Source organism: Dendrobium catenatum, unplaced genomic scaffold, assembly GCF_001605985.2.
Source record: "Dendrobium catenatum unplaced genomic scaffold, ASM160598v2 fragScaff_scaffold_993, whole genome shotgun sequence".
Classification (NCBI taxonomy): domain Eukaryota; kingdom Viridiplantae; phylum Streptophyta; class Magnoliopsida; order Asparagales; family Orchidaceae; genus Dendrobium; species Dendrobium catenatum.
The window spans coordinates 1,607,423-1,627,936 of NW_021319455.1; the positions used below are offsets into that span (position 1 = coordinate 1,607,423).

The 20,514-nt window shown below is 35.9% G+C and overlaps 1 protein-coding gene across 3 annotated transcripts; it reads right to left on the reverse strand.

Moving 5' to 3' along the window:
• Nucleotides 1-1,733: 1,733 nt before the first annotated feature.
• LOC110116534 (shaggy-related protein kinase eta) lies at nucleotides 1,734-18,434 on the reverse strand. Of its 3 annotated transcripts, none has more exons than XM_028697763.1 (12): nucleotides 18,334-18,434; nucleotides 18,163-18,285; nucleotides 17,274-17,360; nucleotides 17,144-17,203; nucleotides 16,789-17,061; nucleotides 16,498-16,707; nucleotides 15,404-15,544; nucleotides 15,228-15,278; nucleotides 15,052-15,147; nucleotides 7,310-7,393; nucleotides 3,275-3,376; nucleotides 1,734-2,136 (listed from the first exon to the last, which is right to left on the reverse strand). In XM_028697763.1, exons 2-12 carry the CDS (start codon nucleotides 18,247-18,249, stop codon nucleotides 2,038-2,040), a joined length of 1,290 nt encoding a protein of 429 aa, XP_028553596.1. In that variant the 5' UTR covers nucleotides 18,250-18,285; nucleotides 18,334-18,434; the 3' UTR covers nucleotides 1,734-2,037. The 3 variants fall into 3 exon arrangements, with proteins under 3 accessions (XP_028553596.1, XP_020705797.1, XP_020705796.1); XM_020850138.2 differs by having other exon boundaries at nucleotides 16,498-16,554; nucleotides 16,633-16,707; nucleotides 18,163-18,349; XM_020850137.2 differs by having other exon boundaries at nucleotides 18,163-18,351.
• Nucleotides 18,435-20,514: the final 2,080 nt, after the last annotated feature.

Here is a 20,514-nt window from a genome sequence, read left to right on the forward strand (position 1 = left end):
GAAGCCAAAGAGAAGAGAGAATTGTGCGGTGGATGAATGGTTTGGTGATAGATCGTACGGCTGAGAGGCCTTTAGGCAAAAAATAGAAGATGGCATCAAAGATGGGTTATTTTCGTAAATGACCTCAGGGAATGTAATCCAACGGCTACCATACATTTTCCAACAGCTGTCATGGCCCCACTTAACAGGATGACGTGGCATGACGATGATAGCTCATTATAATAAGGATTAGGATAACATTCATATGATCATTATCTTATGATGTCTATAGTGAAAAAAGGGCAAATATATAATTAAAATTCTTTTCTCTCTCTTAATTGAGCACTAATTTTTAAGAAAAAAAAATTATTAAGATGGGCCTAAGCTTTTTTGAATTTGCACAGTGATTACTACTCTCTCTCTAGCATTCAAAAAATGCACTAATTTTAGAGCAAATTCAATGACAATAATATTTATTTAGGGTGAAAAATTATGCTATTTAACCACCATCATCAGCCGATTACAATACTGACGACCTCTTGTGCCCAACTATGATCCCCTGACTATTATTGTTCGATTACGATCTCTCTAACCACCATCATCCAACTACGATCTTTCCAACAATTCTCATCATACTACGGTCCCCTTAACCTCTAGTGCTTAACTACAACCTTTCGACTACCTTAGCCTGACTATGATCATTCCGACTAAACAAGCAAGTCAGCAATCTCTTTAAGTATAGCTCTCATGCTATTGAGTTCTTCCAACTCCAATCATTTAATGTGCTCAATGTAATATATATTTGTTACATTGTGATATATTATTGATTTTCTCGTTAAAATTACATTATGAAAACATATGATACGATGTAGTCATACCATGGTCTGACCTCATACTTGTTAGTGTATGTATACGCTGCCCATAAAAATATAAATTTAGGCTTTGTTTGATACAGCTTTTTTATGACTTTCTAAAATAACTTTTTAAAACTAAAAAATTTGTATACTTGAAATTTTTTTAAAAAGCAGTAAAAAAATTATCACAAATGAAGCCTTGATCTTTTTTATACTTTCTGAATCACCGAGCCCACTTTCTCTCTCCTCTATGTTCTCCTATACTTGTGTTCTTCCTTGTTCATGCTCAAATTTATATTTTTTCCATGTATTAAAAAGAAAGTGGATAAAATAGTTATTGGATTCATTGAGAATTTCACAAATTAAAGATAATAATAATAATCATAAATTCAAAGCCATAAACAAATCACTGTGATAACCTATCCTGTCAACAGCTCAATCTTATCAACCTTGACTTCAATCTTTTAGACTGGCCAGGGTGATTGGGCTGCCAGCTTATTAGCTAATCACAGGTTAATTAACAGATCATTTGATCCACTAAACAGGTTGTCAGTGAATCTGGTTCCTTAATGGGTTGTCTTCTCTACTTGTTACATGATTGAAGGCTATTGATCTGTATGATCATCGTGCCACCTGTTAATCCTATCATAGTTTAAATTGCTAAAGTAGATTATGTTAAAAAAAATAAACACGATTTAAAATTATTTGTACACAGTATATACACTCACAATCTGGACGATTCTTCCCATTCAGACTCCGCACATAATTTCTCTGAAACTGGAGAGCCACAGGAAGTACTCTGCAAGTAAGATAGATGCAACTGAACATTCTAATTTGATTTTTTTTCCATCATTTTCATTTCAAGAAAATAAAAAATTAAAGAATCACAAGACAACCACACAAGCAACTAAAAGTTGAAAATTGCAAAAAGAAAAAAAAAATTGTCATAAATAATAATACAAAGACAGGTTCCAGTACTACAATTTGCTCCCCAAATCATCATCTTCATCATCTAAAATAATCTTTTTTGGATCAAATGCAAGGCAAATATACAAGGGGCTGAGGAGTGGTAGATCAAGAATGAGGCACAAAAACTTTGCAGGAAATTCATCTGCTATACAACTTAGGTTTTCTGGGAAATCAAAGTTCTTCATAGTTCCCCTTTGGATCTTTGAAATGTTCTAGTTCAAAAATAATGGTGGCTTCAGGTACCTGAAGGATGGAGAGTAGTACTGAGGCCGGCCTGCCTTTTCACATGGTCAGGTATCAGCTTGTTGATGAGCTCTGGTGATGCGCCTGATAACTGCAAGATATAAGGTTTTGAATGTTCCATGCGTTAGGAAGAAAAAAAAATTTTTTTTTTTTTTCAGGAGGGAAGAAATGCACAATAATTTTTTTCTATGTTATTTTAGTTTATTTTGAAAAATGTGGAAAGAAAAAGATAGAGGGATTTACATGTATATCCACTAAATTCTTGTGTATTTATATATCTAACATCCTCTATCTAAGGCATTGTTTGGGACGGCTTTCTTACTGCTTCTTAAAACAACTTTCTAGTACAAAAATTACTATAAGCTGATTTAAGAAGCAGTAAAAAAGCCGTCCCAAATGAATCCCAAATCACATCAATATATATACACATACATACACCAGTGCACATACACATAAAAGATATATTTCATGAAAAAAAAATAAAGTTAGATATTTTTTGTGTTATTTTTTATGTGATATAAAAATTAATGAGTTATATAAGTCAAGATAAAATTTTGAAATGTTTGATATATAAATATATAAAAATTCAGTGTATATATATGTGTGTGTAAATTCACAAAAAAAAAAATTATTTCCAACAAATTGTGATACCAAGCGTATATAATTAGTAAAGATTGCAGCCAACAACCCAATTAACTAACCATTTTAGAAAGAAGAAAAAAAAACTTCAGAGAATAAAACCAAGATGAGCGCATGGATGACACATAAGGAAAAAACTGGGTCAGGAAAATTTTATGTATTATCAATCGAACTCTTCTATTATACTTATTTCAAAATAAGTGCAGATATTTTAAAGCCAATCCTAGCAACACATTGCGGTCAGGTTAGTCGCCTTTTTTTTTAGAAGCTAAGAGTTCAAGTTGGTAGTATGTCAACGCAACTCACGGCTTTCTTATTGCTTCTTAAAGCAATTTTTTAGTACAAAAATTAAAAACTTTGTACAAAAAGTTGCTTTAAGAAGCAGTAAGAAAGTCGTCCCAAACAAAACCTATATGTATATAAAATTTCAAAATTCTTCCACGCCATTTTCGTTCATCATTCCATAATTACACAAAATGACTCAAGTTTAGAAACTTCTTTTTTGAGTTCAGATAAAAGTTTCTAAAGCACACAGCTATTGCTGCTTTTTTGTAAGTTTAAAAGAAGCAGAGAAGTTATAAGCTACGTACTTCTTGTTTGAAGTTAAAAAGAGGGGGGAATGGCCTGCCATTTGGCAACCGAGCATTGGGTTCTCGTAGCTCATCAAAGAAAGGGTGGGCACATGCTTCAAGCTGCATAGAGACAAAGGGCAACGTATTAGTACTTAGTAACTGACAAAATGGAGTAATAAAAGTTCATATGGAGTAACCAAAGTTCAAATTTTATAGCCATATCTTCTTCTTTTTTGTGTGTGGAGAAACTGAATGTTGTACTACAAACACAAACATCAGTATACGATAACCAGAGAATTTTAAAGCTATTTCATGAACTTAACGTGAAAATAGCGATTCAGCTTTTTCTCTTCCTTTGGGATGATTTTCTTACTGTTTCTTAAAGCATCTTTTTAATACAAAAATTAATTTTTTTTACTAGAAAGCAACTTTATGAAGCAATAAGAAAACTGTTACAAATGAAGCTGAAGTAAGCACAAGAACCCCATCACAAAAAGTCCTTCCAGATCCATTTGATGAACTTAATTCATAGATAATGAGTCAGCTTCTGCAGAGACATAAATTATGAAACAATTTACCCTATAAAATAAAAGTAGGACATCCCACATAACGCTGTAGTCCAAAGAAAGGCCAGAGATTTTGATTCACATCCCACATAACGCTGTAGTCTCTCTCTCTCTCTCTCTCTCTCTCTCTCTCTCTCCCCTCTTTGCTCTCCTCACCTCTCAGCCACTTTCAAAACTTCTTCTTCACTAATATTTTGACCGATGCCACTAACTAGAACTTGAAATCAGCTCTTCCTCACCAGCAGTCAAAGACCAACAATGATTTGCCACGAGTCTCCTCTACAACTATACCATCGCCAATTGATCTTGATCGCCGTAGGCCGAACCGATCACCAAGCCTGTTGTCGTCCGACAGAACATTTTCACTGGAAGCTACCTACAATTGCTCTCACTAGTAGCCTCAAGGCCCAAGACCTTCCATGAACCTGACAGAACATTTTCACTGGAAGCTACCTACAATTGCTCTCACTAGTAGCCTCAAGGCCCAAGACCTTCCATGAACCTTGCCCGCTGACTCTTATCATTAGAAACTAGAACTCCCTCCATGGGTCTCGTTGTTGCATTCAGTAATGAATTACTGCAATAGAGCCCCCACCTACTGTGGCCATCCGCGTTGATCAAATTGATCATCGACCCCTCATAGAACCATCATCATTGAACCTCGCTAGAAGCTATCATTATTCACATATTGTTGATCTTCCTTGGTGTTTTCGGACCATCCATTAAGATATCCGAATTAGTTGTGGAAGAGAAACCACTTAGAGATTTTGGTAACAAATTCAATAATATCAAATCTAAAGAGGAAAAAACTTAGAGATTTGCTGAGTGTGACTATAAGAAATTATGCCTTCACACATCCTAATAATCTCACTCTCGAAGATTAATTTCTGATGTGCAATCCACAAAGAGCGATTATACTCTATGAGCCACACCCTTTCAATTAACAATTAACTTTAAGGTTGACTGAAACTTGCAACACCTCAGGGCTCAGGCCAGCACTGGCAAATATGCCAGCATTTATCAAAACCTTCGTTTTGCTGTCATGTTGCTCCCTGCTCCTCAAAAATCAGTTACCTAAAGTCCTTTTATACGTTAGTTATCCCATAGTGAAGCTCAAAAATCACCAACAATAGATTTTATAGTGGTTCCCACTTCTCCAAGTTTTCTTCTCATATACAAACTGTTGCATTTACTTGTATTATCATCATAGAACTATTGATCACCTTCTAGAAATTACTGCAAATAGTTCAGACAGCCTTCCTCAAATAGTAGCCTAATATAAACCATGTTCTTCTTCAAGCCAAACGTGTTTCATATTATGAAGCTTCCATGTAGAATTGTTACTGGTATTTAATTACACATCACCAACTCCCACAAGATTTAAAAGAGTTCACCATTAGGGAGAAAACCTTCCCACAATTTCCTAAGGAAGAATTAGTCATAAAGTTGTTATATATAGTAAGACTGAACTGACAAATTTGAGTCCAAGATCAAATAATCATTTAAATTATTTGCACTAAGGATTCGTCCATCATAAATCTCTTCTAATGCAATAGTTGCAGAGCCCACATATTTCCAACTTTGTCCACCCTTGCCCTGTGAATGGTACCTTTCATGGCTAGTCATACCTCATTAGAATGCACCGCTGCACCTTTGATTATCTACTTCATTGAGATATGGATTTTACTCAACCTCGGTTGTTTCACCTTCTTCGGTGATCTACTCCTACTATCAATGTTTAAAGACAAAGATGGCATACCCTCACTTTTTTGCAGCCATCTAATGTCCTCACTAAAAAAGAGATCTCTAATGCACCTAAGAACTGCTAACAAGCATCCTAATGTCATTCCAACATTCGGGCAACAACAAAAGCAAGCTTAACGCAAGGATCTTGTTATTGTACTTGTTGCTCAAAGCATTCAAGACTCATAATTGGGTTGAACTTATAGAAGCTCCTTTGAACGTCCTTAGATTAGAATACTTTCTCATAATAAATATCATTTTAACTATGACGGGCTTTTCATAAATATCAAAGAGCACATTTATCACACCCGTTGTGGCAGACTCGCTAAGTATATTGAAAGCAACATTCATGTTGAGTGACAGACGAATGACTCTCAATAATTGTTTGTCCATCATCCCCCACTTCTAATCAATGGACTATGGCTTTGTCCGTTACGACGATTGATGAAACTTTCTATGGTATAGATAGCATTCTACCTATACCTTCAATAAGTTAAAGTTTTCAGATATTGAATATGTCGATCTCGATCTTCTCATCTTTGTATATCATTCCACTTTCCAGTATACTCTAGAAAACCTTGCTCTAACACAAATCATTAGGAAAAGTTGCATCTAAGCAAAATATTAACAAAGAATGAATTGAATGAAATAATAACCTACAAGAAGAACACGCTAGAGGACTCCAAATAATTATGAAGTTCGAAGAGACCCACATAATCAACTTTTATCAAGATGGCAATCAACCCCTCACTCAAAACTATCATCGTTGACCCTTGCATGAAGTTATCGAATTTCACCTATTGTTGATCTTCTTTAAACGGAGGCCTTCCGATAACCCAGTTAGGAAAGTTGAGGTTTAAGATTAGTCTTATGTTAAGAAATGTAGAGGTAGACCTAAAAAGACTTGGTTAGAAAATATTAGAAATGATCTTTCTTTATTAGATTTAAATGAGAATTTGACTTTTAACTGGACAAAACGGCAAAAAAGAATTCATGTAGCCGACCCCATGTAGTGGGACAAATGCTTGATGTTGTTGTTGTTGATCTTCTTTGGAGCTTGTAGGAACCACTGAGAATAGCCAAAATATCAATGGAGGAGAAACCAAGAGTATAACCAACTATAAAGCAGAATCATATGAGGTGACGGGGGATGGCTTAGATTTAGAAATGGAGCATCAGATTTAATGAGGAATTAAGTAGGATTCCCAAATTACAGATTACAAGAGATTAAGATGGCAAATCTGAAGAGATAATAATTTAGAATTTTGGAGAAAGTACTATAAAAGAAAATATAGTCTTCACACATCCAAATATTAAGGTCATGTGCGAGACACATGATTAAGGCATGAAGATTATTTGAATAACCTCAAAGATTTAAGTTCAACTAGGCATTTAGTTCCACACCTCATAAAACAAAATGGCCATATTTGCTCAGAAAGTTTATTGACTCAACTATCTATTTAGTACGAATATAATCCAAGAGTAAATAAATAACAATGGATAATAGAGAAGAATTATTTAGCTATCAAGCACAAATATAATCCAAGATTAACTGAATAACAATGGACAATAGAGTAGAAGTATTTCAAAATAATAATGTCACTAAAGAAAGATGAATTGTGTATTAAGACATAGCATACGTTAATTGAAAGCAAAGTCAAACAGAGTAACAAAAGACATTGAAACCAACCCCTTTTTTAATCTTCCAATAAACAAAGCATATATAATATTTGTGTTAACTCACAGCAGTGCAACGAAGACTTGGAGAATACTGAAGAAGTCTTGATGCTAGATCTATAGCTTCTGGAGGCATTCGTTTATGGAAAACCTGAAAATTTTTCAAAAATTAGATTTCTGTAATATAAAAAAAAGTTATAATTGTATCTTTTTGTAGCAGTTGACATATTCTCAAACAACCAGCGCAAATTCTATAGTCATATCAATAAGCTGATAGGGAACAACCCAAAATAATGGAAAACAGAGCATAAATCTGCAATAAATAGCAGATTTTTCCACAAAACAGTAAGAAAAACTGAGAGACTCTCCAATTCAGATTCTCATTCAAGAGAAAGCCCTAACCCTCACAAGCGAAACTAATTCAAGCCAAGAAGATTATAAAATCCGAAAACAACCCCCACCTTCCCAAACATTTAATTGAGTTGTGCCCTCCCAAAGCAACATTTAATTGAGTGGTTCCCTCCCAAAGCAATACTTAATTGAGTTGTTGTTCCCTCCCAAAGTAATATTTAATTGAGTTGTGTCATTCCAAAGCAATATTTAATCAAGGCGTGGACCCCATAAGAGCAGCCGGCCCCTTCTCTCTCTCTTCCCTAGGCCGGCGGTTGTAGTAGTAAACCGGCCCACTAGGAACCGCTTCAATAGGAATAATCGGCCCCTCTTGGGCCGGCCTAACATAAGCTCAATGACTCAAGCCTTTCCAAGCTTTTAGAGTTGACTAAAAGAGCCCTTAAAATACTTGTTCATGATAAGTGGACATTTTTTTAAGATATAACTTCAAATGATCTTAAATAGGGCACTTAACTATCTAATCTTAAGCCGAACCAACTCCAGCTCAAGATCAGCAAGTCATTTGATCTTCTCTCAGGCCAAGCTAAGTTTGGTTATAGGTTATAACTCAATCCTATCACGATTCCAGCCAAACCTGACTTACTAATTTTAATCCAAGTTCGATTTGAGCAAAAAAAATTTTTTTTTTTGATCTTGACTAAGTTGCGATCACCTCAGCTTCTTAGCCCAATGTAGATAAGTAAACTCATACATGCATGCAAAGTATATATATACATATACATATGCATGCGTTCATTCATTTAAATCTAAGCATACAAATATATTTGCATATGCATTCATAAATACAAACTTATAATTTTCAATCCAATCTCGAGCTAGCTTGATCCACTCCGAGCATGACTATTCAAGTTTGATATGAGCTAGGCTTAGATCATTAGTCAGTTCGTTGAGTAAAAAATCAATCCAATTTTCATAATATATCTAAGATTCAAGCAAAATTCTCAATCCCCGAGTTAGGCTGTGTTTAGCTCACATCGTCTAGATTAAGCGATATATATATATATATATATATGATGAGGACATCTGCCAAAATTCAAACATGTGTACCGTCGGAGGAATCGTAAATCGATGGCTACGATTAAGAGTTTGTATTTTTGATGTATTTTATATTCTATGTATTATGTTGCATTTGAGTTTTCCCATTTTACCCATATGGGAGATTGAGTCTATATTGTAGCCTGAGGGCAATTTAGTATTTTCGGTTTTTCTTTCTTTGGGGCCCATTTAAAAGAGGCATCTTGCATTGTATGGGATGATGAATGATTACTAATGAAACTTCAACTTTCTAGTTCTTTATCTTTTTGTGAGTTCTTGAGAGGAGAAACCCTAGAAGAGGGCCACACATCACCCGTCAGCCGCCGGTGGATTCCGGGACACGCAGTTAGTACTCTTAGTATTTCCTTCCTCCCCCTTCCTTGGCTTCCACTGCCGGACACCCTCTCCAAGCCAACCCAAACCGCCTGAATCACTCTTCCTCCACCTCCCATCCGTCGGCACCCCCAACCCACTTCCGCCACCTGCTGCCGACTTCCAACCCCAACCCAACAGGCCGGCGAACCTCCTGGTTCACCCCCACCCGCCACCTTAGCTCCTGCTTCAACCGCCGGCCCCATGCAATTTTCCCCTCTAAACTTGATTTCAAACTCACCACAAAACCTTTCCAAATTTGGGCCCAATAATTTAGGAGTTGGTTTAAATTCAAATTTTGAATTTCAAATTACCTCTTAAATGACCCTCCATTAAAATAAGAAACTTCCTAATTAGTTTAAATCTGAAATCAATTTCAGATTTAGACCATTCATTCCCTTTAATTGCATGGGTCCACCTCATTAATGCCAAAACCCCTCCCTCCCACTCTCCTTGGTCGGCCACCTTAACCCCCCCCAATCATTAATTCCCATAATTGGAGCTTAAATCAAGGCTCCAATTAAAGCCCAATTAATCCCAACTTTCCCTCTCAAATTCATATTTTCAAATCTAATTAACCCCAAATTAAAATAGGAAAATTCTGAAATTAACTTCAAATTTTCCCTCTCAACCTAATCTCAAGCTAAGCTCACTCACCCCTCTCCTAAAACTGGCCCATCCTCCCCCTCTCACCCACGGCCGACCTTCCCTCCCCCAAACCGCCACCCCTCTCTCTCCCTACCACTTCAACCCTCCCTTCCCCACTCAAAGCAAATATGAAGGGCCGATCCGGACATTGATCACGGATTTTTAGAAGACTTCTACGGGCGGACCGACATCCTTCGATCCACTTTCTTTGACTTCAATTTGGACATCGACAACTCGGTGGAAGAATATGTGGATCACATCCTTTATCAATTAACACTTTCAATTGAAGAATACATCTGTCTGGGACGTTGGCAAATTGTCTATTATCCACCTACATCTCTTACTTTGGCTACCAATCTAACAACTACTACCCGAGCTTCTACCTTCTCTTGGTGGCATCACTAGGTGTATTGATCTCACTTCTCCGCCGAACCCTATTAGCTTGAGAGAGAGATTACTGGAACCCAAGGTGAATACATCGCTTTGTTAATCTGTGGATTTATGTTGATGTAGTCATCTCATTGCTTTTAAATTTATTGTTATGTTGAAGGACTCCTTTAAATCTAGTTTGTAAACAATTGCCTACACATCGTTTTCATCTTAAAAATATATATATATGTATATATATATATATATATGAGTTTGACTAGAATTTAACTAAAAAACTGTATAAATAGATACTAGGTAATAATAGATTAAGGATGAATAAAGAGAACCAACGTTGGGCATGCCAGGGTGCATTCCCCATCCCTCATATCAACTAAAATTGGCTTACTAGAAAATCCATAAGAACTCATTAATGTTAATGATACCCCTCTAAATAATTTTTCTTAATAGCTAAAATTGCCTTACTACAAAACCCATAAAAACAAAATAATTTGAATAATACCCTAAAAAATATTGATCTAAATTGTGTTGAGAATATTTTGGATTCAGAGATGTGGAATAGCTACATGCTTTTTAATATTTATTAGCTGGTAAGAGATCAGAACATCAACTGAATAAAGTCAAGCCTGCTGAAAACATTCAAAAAACATCTAGTCGATGGATTGCATCCAATAGACCTAACAGGGCAGCAAAATTTTGCCTACTTATAGGAACTGCTAATTAGAAACGAACAAGAATCAACAAAAACTGCTGCAAAGCTTTTCTATATCAAGAAATATTCAAATACAACATCAAAAAAAAATTCACATTATATTTGAATCATTAATTTTTAGATAATGAATGCTTCAGAAAGCATAGATTTCGTACATGGGTTTAAAAAAAACAATAAGGCGTTACCTCCAAACTGTTGCAAATATGGACTTAAGTACTGTGATTTTGATGATAACAAACATTATTGTTTCCTTGCGGCTATATCCTGACAATTGGTTTACTGCATATATGTTTTGTCCTATTCACTAACTTTTCAGGTCCACCATCCACTTAACTTTGATCAACTCAAGATTGGGTAGATCAGGCTTACCGTCTGTATTTTCAGTCGTCTATGTATGTTTTACTTTTCTTGAGTCAAATCATGTAATATGGTGGATACTATTGCTTTGTAACCAAGCACACACACATGGTGTGAAAGCCAGTTTTCTTTTGTTTTCCTTCCAGGTTCGTCCAGACGAAGTGGAATCGTCCGGGACGATCAGTTATAAATTGGTGACAGAGAGATTCGTCCCAGGACGAAGGTTGGTTCGTCCGTACGAAATTTTTACAGAGAGCAACTCGTCCAGGGACGAAAGGATTGGAATTAATTTTCGTCTGTACAATCTGTGTCCAGAGGAGATCGTCCCGGGACGATCTGGGCCATCGTCCTGGACGATCATGTTTGATAAATATCTGAACAGTGTCATTTTTTAAGAGAGAGGAAGCTGGGGAGAGAGAAAAACAGAGAAAAAGGAAGAAAAAGTGGATTTTGGATGACTTTGGTCCGTTTTCGTCCATCGCCGTAGTTGGGAAAGTTGATCTACTCGAGTTAAGGCACATTATGCCTTTCTCAACTTTCAGAAATGTGGTTTTTGATGGATTCCTTGTTTCAATTTTTCGTTTTCGTTAGCCTAAAAGTGATCTATCTTTGTATCGACGAAACTTTTACCGTGTAACTTTTGGTATGTTGTAGAGATGATGTTTTTGCACGTTTTAAGTATTTTCTGGAAAGTTTCACTAGGTAGTTTGAATTCTGCAGAGTTTTTATCGAATAAAAAATTATCTGGATGTTGAAAAATATTGCTTCAGTACAATGAAAGTCTTAAAATGATGTTTTACACTATCTGTGGTAATTTGATAATTTTCTGAAACTGTGAATTTGATCTGTTGAAACTTCTGTGGACTGTCGTTATGCCGCTGACGATTCTTCTAATGTAATCTGATTTTTCTAAATTTGACGATTTGATGTGTTTAAATGCTATCAGAAGGGAGTTATAAGGGGCCAGAATCCTTTAAGATTCTGTCTGTGTCAGGGAAAGAAGTTATAAGGGGCGGGAATCCTTTGAGATTCTGTCAGGGTCCGGGAATCTGAAAATAAATTCTGATCTGATCTGAAATATTATGGTGTTGTAAGCACAAGGGAGGCATAAGGGGCCAGAATCCTTTGAGATTCTGTCTGTGTCAGGGAAGGGAGATATAAGGGGCCAGAATCCGTTGAGATTCTGTCTGAGTCAGGGATATGTGATATGTGACCTGATCTGCTTTGACAATGTGCTTTATGAATTGTACGATTCTGTGATCTGTGATTTAAAATATGATATGAACTCTGATTTGAAATCTGATTTGAATAATTCTGTTATATGAAATGAATTCAGTTATTCTGTATCAGTTATTTGATTTCTGATTGATTATCTGTTTTGTATGAGTATCAGTATTCTGTTTGATTATATGAGTTTATGTACGATTATCTGAATTTTGTGCGACTACTTGAATGAACTATTCTGATGATTTTGATGTGAGTTTTTGGAGATTTTGATTGGCTAGTGTAGTCGTGCTGAGTTGTTAGCTTATTCTTGTTATCTGTGTGGTTTTCAGATTCTGGGAAGGGGAAGGAAGTTTTGAACTAGCTGTTCCGTATCTGATCTGAGATTAAGTATTTTTGAACTTTTGATTTTTGTACAATCATGGCTTTTCTGTTCTGTTATGTACTTTCTATTATAGACATGCACTGTAATGTACATGATTATTTTGAAGAATGAGAAGAAATGTTAGATGAATTTCAGTATATTGGAAGTTTATAGTAGCTATGTGTTTTCTGTATGATTATTCGAAAGAAAGTCTGAAACCAAATTCCAAAGCTAGATCCTGGATTCATCTGTCGCGACTCGATGCAATGGGACTTGTTCCGGTCGGGTTGGGTCGTGACACATGGGGAGAGAGAAAAATGTAATGTTAGATTTTTTATTTTCCATATTATACGATTCTAAATCGTATTGTACAATTTTAACTCGTACTGTACGATTTTAACTCGTACTGTACGATTGAGTTCGTTCTGCTAAACCCCAGCCGCAAAAGTTAAGGATGATACTATTTTTGTACTGATTGTATAGTACGACTAAAATCGTATTGTACAACCATATTCATATCTTGCTTAATTTGACCCCGAAAATTAGGCAATCAAATCATGACATTTATGATCAGCTGATCGTGTTGTACAATACTATTCATACAATATGATTGATAGAGTACGAAATTGGTCATCCCAGAGATCGTACAAAACGAAAACCATGATTTTTGTATTGATCGTACTGTACGATGTCCACAATGTTGTACGATCGACAGTGTATGAAATTGTCCATCCCATAAGTCATCCCAAACAAATAGAAGGAATTTCTACAGTTCGTACCAAACGATCTTATGATCGTATGGTACAAAGTGTTGTGAGTTTTGAACAATTCGTTTGAACGACTGTTCACATGATACTAGATGAACCTTATTTTGTATTGATCGTATTGTACTATACTTGTATCGTACGGTACGAACAAAAGATTTCTTGAAACCCACTATTTAAGCCTCTCATATTTTTCTTGTGATATATCTTTTGTTGTTGACTTATTTTGAGAGAGAGCTTTGAAAAGGAAGAGAATGAGAACTTTGGGAGAAAAGAAAGGGAGAGATTCTTATGATGGGGAGTTATGAGGGATTCACAAAGATTACTCCAAGCAAGATTTTCATTGTCTTCTTCAAGCTGCTTTCTCGATTCCTTGGTGGCTCTAGGGAGACATTCTTTAGCATCAGATTTAGGCTCTATGCCTACTCCAGGAGGGAGTAAAATGTTTCAGGTTCTCTGCCTTCATCAAGAGAGTGTAAAAGATTCAAGGTTCGTTGCCGTCACTGGGAAGATTCTCTGCCACATCGGGGAGGTGAAAGTGATTTTTGTAAGGGCTTTTCCGCCTACCGGTAGGGGTTAAATGAGAGACACTAAAAGGTTTAGTGCAATACTCGGAGGAGGCCTCCAGAGAGTGGACGTATGTCAGATTTGGCCGAACCACTATAAAATATGGTGTGTTCATTCTTTTACTTTTCCGCATTTTAATTTCCGCACTCGTTTGTGATTTTAGTGTGGTTGAAATTTCTAATTATTGTGAACTTCATCTGTTTCCGCATTGTGGGAAAAACTTGTTTGTTTTAAAATATTTAAAAAGATTTTTCTTTTTTCTTTACATAATTTTTTAAAATAACTAATTCACCCCCCCTCCCCTCCCTCCTAGTTAGCATCGGGTTTGTTCTTAAAGGTTTAACAACCCTCATGAATTTTCACAAATAGAAACGCTAATGAAATCAGGACACTTGCTTGGATGGATTTCCACCATGTGAGATTATTAATACCAAAATCAACTAATAAAACTATCATCACAAATTCTTAACTTGTAGAATCAAAAACAAACCCAGCCAACATCAACACATAATTACACGTAAATATATTCATGCAATTTCAACTTATTAAGCATCATGTTTTAGTTCCCTGCATGGAAACTTGAATACCACAAAAAATTACTGACAGTGTTTATTAGAAACTGAAATTCATTCAAGGATTTAGCAAGCTTAAAACCCTGATAGCAGAATACTGATTCAAAGCCCTGCAAATAAGCCATTAAAATTGGATTGCAGAGAGGATAACCAAATCCGCTCATGCAGCACTTTTAAACTGTATAAAGAGTATCATGACATGCTTATAAATTTTCTCATTCCTCATGCAGATATCGGAAAAAGTAGAATATTAATGGGAAATCTCTAAAAGAAACATAAAGAAAGATGAAATTCTAGTCATCGATAGATATAAGAGGCCTGATCAAATGCAAACATTTCCAATCTCTTTCAGATAAAACAAAAATCTGAAATAGAAAACAGAAGAAAAGAACATGCCTTATGCCACGGGTGAGCTTTTATCTGAGAAAACCGAAATTCAGTGTAGTTTGGATTCATGCATCGAATTTCTTCTCGAGTAGGAGTGCCAAGAACCTAAACTGATTTTTAATCAGTCTAGAAGTTTATAAACCAATAAAATTGAAATATACGCAAATGCGAATACAGCAACATACCTTGATTATCTCAACCAGCTGATCTACAGCACTTCCACCTGGAAAGAGAGGCTAAAAAAGATGCCAAAAGAAAATTGTAAGTAAAAAAGTGAAAAGAAGTCTTATTCAAAATGGCGTTGCTACAAAATTATGCTGATATATTCTTAAGGTTCTGCAGCTTTAATTAAAGAGCATACCTGACCAAGTAACAACTCAGCAAGAACACATCCTGCTGACCATATATCAATTGATGAGGTATATTCCACGGCACCAAATATGAGCTCAGGAGCTCGGTAATATCGAGAGCAAATGTAAGAAATGTTAGCTTCTCCTTTTACCTGAAAGAAATCAAAGCATTCGATTGGGATAAGATTGGGATAAGGCTAATGTGACGACAATGACAACGTATAATCAAGATTAATGCAAGAACAATTGCAGAAGGAAATAAAGTTAAATAAGATAAAAACTAAATCAAAATCTAATATCATTATTCAACATGTAAAAACCTTCCAGGCAAACAGTGAGAAGACAAAAAAAAATTAATGAAAGTGTGGTATGGAGTAGGAGCTATCACATGACAACAAGCCTTTGAAATCTAAGCTCACATAAGAAAGTTTTGCCAAACATAAATGCCAAAAGAAAAGTGATATATTGCCATAGATGATGATGGCATTATAGAACATTTCATATGCATACAGCTAGCATTTAAGTTTGAATTTCAGGATACAAGTCATGAATAGCTTAAGTCAAGAACAAGCTTGGTTTTACGTTCAAAATCTTAGCTGGAGCTTTAGCTTCAGAGGTTTCAAAAGCTTTAGTGACAATTTTGGGTAATAACCTAATGTTTTATATGATAAAAAATAAATAATTTCAATATAAATAATTATATAAATGAAGTAATATAGCATTTCCTGACTTCTGGGAATTTTGGCTGCCAGCTAACACAAACACCAACCAACTTAACCATTTTTCGTCAAAAAGCCGAAACCTGATTTTTATGGTCTCAGATTTGATTCCAGCAGAAACCAATTCAAATTGGCATTTTTCAGATTGGTTTCAGCCAAAACTAAGGTTAAATCTATTTACATATGCTACATGTTTTATTTCAAAATTTCAATTGCAACATTGAAAAGTGATAATTTCCCATTTATTCTAAAGGTCTACATTAGTGAATTATCTTGAATATTAGGTATAAGCATGTATGCCGATATAAACACGCAAATAAAGCAAAAATATAACATAAGCTATAAGAGAAAAAGGCTATGAACTTGATCCATAATAATAGACATACCAAGACTTTAGCGCTCCCAAAATCGCAAAGCTTAACTTGGTGGGTAAGAGGATCAACCTGCATGAGAGCCAAATTGGTTCCATCAAGAAATTCTAAGGGAAAATCCCAAAGTAATTTACTGTCATAGAAGCATACCAGAAGGTTTTGGGGCTTGACATCCCTATGACAAACTCCTGGAACAGTATGAATGTATGCTAAACCCCTAAATATCTACATAAAAATACAGTTAGCAAGACAAATTCAAGGATCAAAATATAGCTAAGAAGTCATTTTAATGGAAAAAACATGCACCTGATACATATAAAGCTTCACATAGATAAGTGGCATTCGTTGGTTTGCATTGCTGTAGTGTTTCAGGACTCGGTAAAGGCATTCAGGGACATATTCCATAACCAGGTTGAGAAAAAGTTCATCTCTGTTTGTAGTGGAGAAAAAGCAATGCTTCAAAGATATCACATTTGGGTGATCCATGGACCTCATCAGCTGCAGCTCACGATTTTTGTACCTTCTATCCTGCAAGACCTTCTTTATAGCAACAGTTTCCCCAGTCTCCAAACATTTCGCCTGTAAAGACAGTATAAAACATTGAAAATCTACTAACATAAGAAATTTTCTAAAAGATCTTTCCACAAAGAACGGATCATACCTGAAAAACAATCCCAAAAGATCCAGTTCCAACAACACGTTCTGCCATGTAACTAACGGTCTACCAGAATTCAAAATATCAAATTAAGAAGGTAATCTTGACTTAAGTGAATCAGTAAACTCTTGCTTACCTGCTTGGCTTCTCCATTCTTTCCTCCGATCGTAGTTGAGATAATATGTCCGGTTACCGGACCATTCCCTTCAACAACAGAGGCTTCCTGAAATAATTTCCGATTAAAAAGAAGTTTAGACTGACTGCCGGAAGTACATTTTAGACAAAAACAAAGAACAATTATAAGATCTTAAAAATGGTAGATGGCCCGACCAAAAAAAAAAAACAGAACACTCCCCGAAATTCAAATTTTGAGAAATAAAACACCAGCAACAGAACATCAAAAGGAATGGCAACTGCAAAGAAGGCCCTGCAGCCGGCCCGTCTAGGAGTTTGGGGCTTTCAAAGAGCCAGGAAAGTCCAAAAAGTAGAAGATCAAACAAGCAGTACTCCCGCCAAGCCATAATCCTTACATGCAACCAGATGCAACGAGAAAACGAGGAGCCTGAGAAACCTGCTAAATTTAACAATCCTCCTCCCTCTTGAGGAACCTTCTCACGAAACTAAAAGCGAATCAAAGAAATCAACCAACGGTCAAAACGAAATTCATAAGAACATACGAGGCGTAGATCACAAGGTAAAGCGGACTTATCAAAAACATACACAAGATAACATCCAACAAAACCCAGACCTGGAAAAGTTCAACACATATATAACCATAGAGAGACGCCCCAAAAAGAAAGATCCAAAATAGAAAGAGGATCGAAAAATTTCTAAATCTCCCAAACACAAGAGCCGATCTAGTCCACGGACGTGAAGAAACGCCAGCTACAACTCCCCAAAATCAACACCAAAACCAGCAGAGAATCAAAAGAGAAGAGAAAAGAAGTATGCTTGCAAAACCGCGTCACAGACCGGGATCTGGTGCGCAAAAAGAGGAAATAGACTGAAAGCTGGCCGGAATATACCTTCCCTTCCTCCATCTCCGGCCGACGATCTTCAACCCTCGGCCCCACCCCATGCTCCTGAGGAAGACGAGACGGCAACGAAGCCATGTGAAGCTCCCTCCCTCCCTCTCTCTCTCTCTCTCTCTCTCTCTCTCTCTCTCACGGCAACGAAGCCATGTGAAGCTCCACCACCTCTCTCTCTCTTCGCTGATTGTTCTTCCCCTCTTATTCTTCGCTCCAAAATACACCCACTTTGCGATGACGGCAGAGAGGGGGAGATCGCGCTCCGACCAATAAACGGACCTCTTCAGTGGGTCCCACGTGTAGGGCTGCCTTCCATGTCATCTGGTCCAATTTGTGGTCATCTTTTGGGTGTCATGATAAACAATCTGGTTCGGAAAGAAATGGACTTTTTAAGTCTAATTTTTTTCAGTGTAACAGCGTGATTTGAAGCGTATAGGCGCCACCAGTTTCCCGGTTTGGACAGATCAGTATAAAAGAAAACCCTAAATTTATACGTGAATTACAGAAATGCCATTGGAACCGACATACCCAAAATACCCCCGTCGTAGCTCTACCTATCTGAAAGAGCCACCGATTTGGCATATAATTCATTAGGAAAAAAATAAGAAAAATTAAAGCCTTGATTTTATTTTAAAATTGATGTATCATCAAAATAAATATCTGGATCGGGCACAAATCTCGAGGCAAAATCAAGCAGAAAAACTTCAAAAATTAAATCTGGAATCACATGAACTCCGATTTCAGCAAACTTATAGTCAAACTGGGCGTCTCGGAAATACGAACCCAACGACACCAAATTCGACTCAATCCGAACCCAAATGAGTACAAATCAAGGACCCGAAGCGCTGTTGGAAGCTTCGTACCACTGTTTGAGTTACCAAACGGTTTCCAAATATGACGAGCTTATAGGCGAGCTAGCCAATTGTAACCAACTTAAGTTCTAGTGTAATCATTTTCAACTAGGTCAAGTCCCGTGATTTTTTCCCTTTTTTTCACGGCTTTCCATGTAAAAATCTTGTGTTTTCTGTGTGTGAGCTGAATATCCGTGCAACACTTAGACGTAGTATTGCCGCGTATATTCTAGCCCCCAACAAAAATAAATATTATATTTATTTTTAAATATATAATAAATTTTATGACTCATTTCTCTCATAATTTTTTTAAGATATTTTAATATATTTTTGTAATATATATTTTTCTTTAATATAATTCAATTATTAGATATTTAAAATATTTTTTGCAATGATTATAATTATGAATGTAATTATGAAAATATAGAATATTTATCTCAAAACTCTTTAAAGTAAGCCTATGGACAGCCCGTTAACCCTCACTTATGACCCTTTCTAAGTGAATAAATTCGATTAAAAATACTAAAATAGCATATCCAAAAGAGAGAAAAAATATTTTTTTATTAAATTTGAATAGGTCGATTTTATCATAATCATTAATTTATTAAAAAAAAGGAAACTGTCTTATTTATGATTGAAAAAATATTATTAAATTTTAAAATAATAATTAAGTTTATATCATATTTTTTCTAACACTTATGTATCACTGAAGGGGAAGAAAATTTGAGTTTATTTGTTAGAAAATTGGAAAAATATGAAGACTATTTTATTTTGTTTTATTTTATTTTTAAGATCCCTAAAAGTTCATTTCATATAAAATTACTCGTGAAATACTTATTGAAGTCTCATATGAACAAATTTGGCTCAAATTGGTTCAAATTTAAATAGGTTTGAACAAAATTCAAATAAAATTTAAATAATATGCAATTAAGATTAAATATAACCAAATTCGAACCAAATTAGAACTTGGTTTGAACATAATTTGATTTTAGTTCATTTTTTTTTTCTTCACACGTGCGGGTTCCACCTCGATGCCTTCTGAATTAGCCTATTCTACACAGTGAGTCCTATGATTTGAACCTCTTCTCCTCTCACACCGTTGGTCGGGTCTTTTTTTTTTCATAGCAAACTCTCGTCACAAAATCTTTTTCCTTAATCCCTTATATGTCAATTTCATCCCCCCCTGATCGGAGTTGAGCTACGTTCGGTCACCAATAACATGTCGCCACGTGCTCTTTGTCACGACCCGACCCGACCGGGAAGGATCCCGCCCGCACCGGGCCGCGACCAGCTTAACGAACAAACAGACCAGGATCTGGCTTTGGAATTTGCTTCGGAACTGATTCTTCCAAATATTTCAACTCAAAAACAGACAAACACAGAGCTACTATAAAACATCAAATACAGCGGAACAGATCATCTATATTTTTTTTTTCTTCCTCAAAAGAATCATGTATAAATACAGCTCATGGCTTTCAGACAGAAAGAAAAGCAGAAC

Bases quoted from the DNA above. Each gene is read 5' to 3' on its own strand.
- LOC110116534 (XM_028697763.1), bottom strand. From the start codon at position 18,249: ATGGCTTCGTTGCCGTCTCGTCTTCCTCAGGAGCATGGGGTGGGGCCG. The intron at 16,708-16,788 runs GTGCATGTTTTT...ATTTTTATGTAG, and splicing joins TGAAGCTTTATATGTATCAG to ATATTTAGGGGTTTAGCATA. The intron at 15,279-15,403 runs GTATGCTCTTTA...CATCTTTTTTAG, and splicing joins CTGAGTTGTTACTTGGTCAG to CCTCTCTTTCCAGGTGGAAG.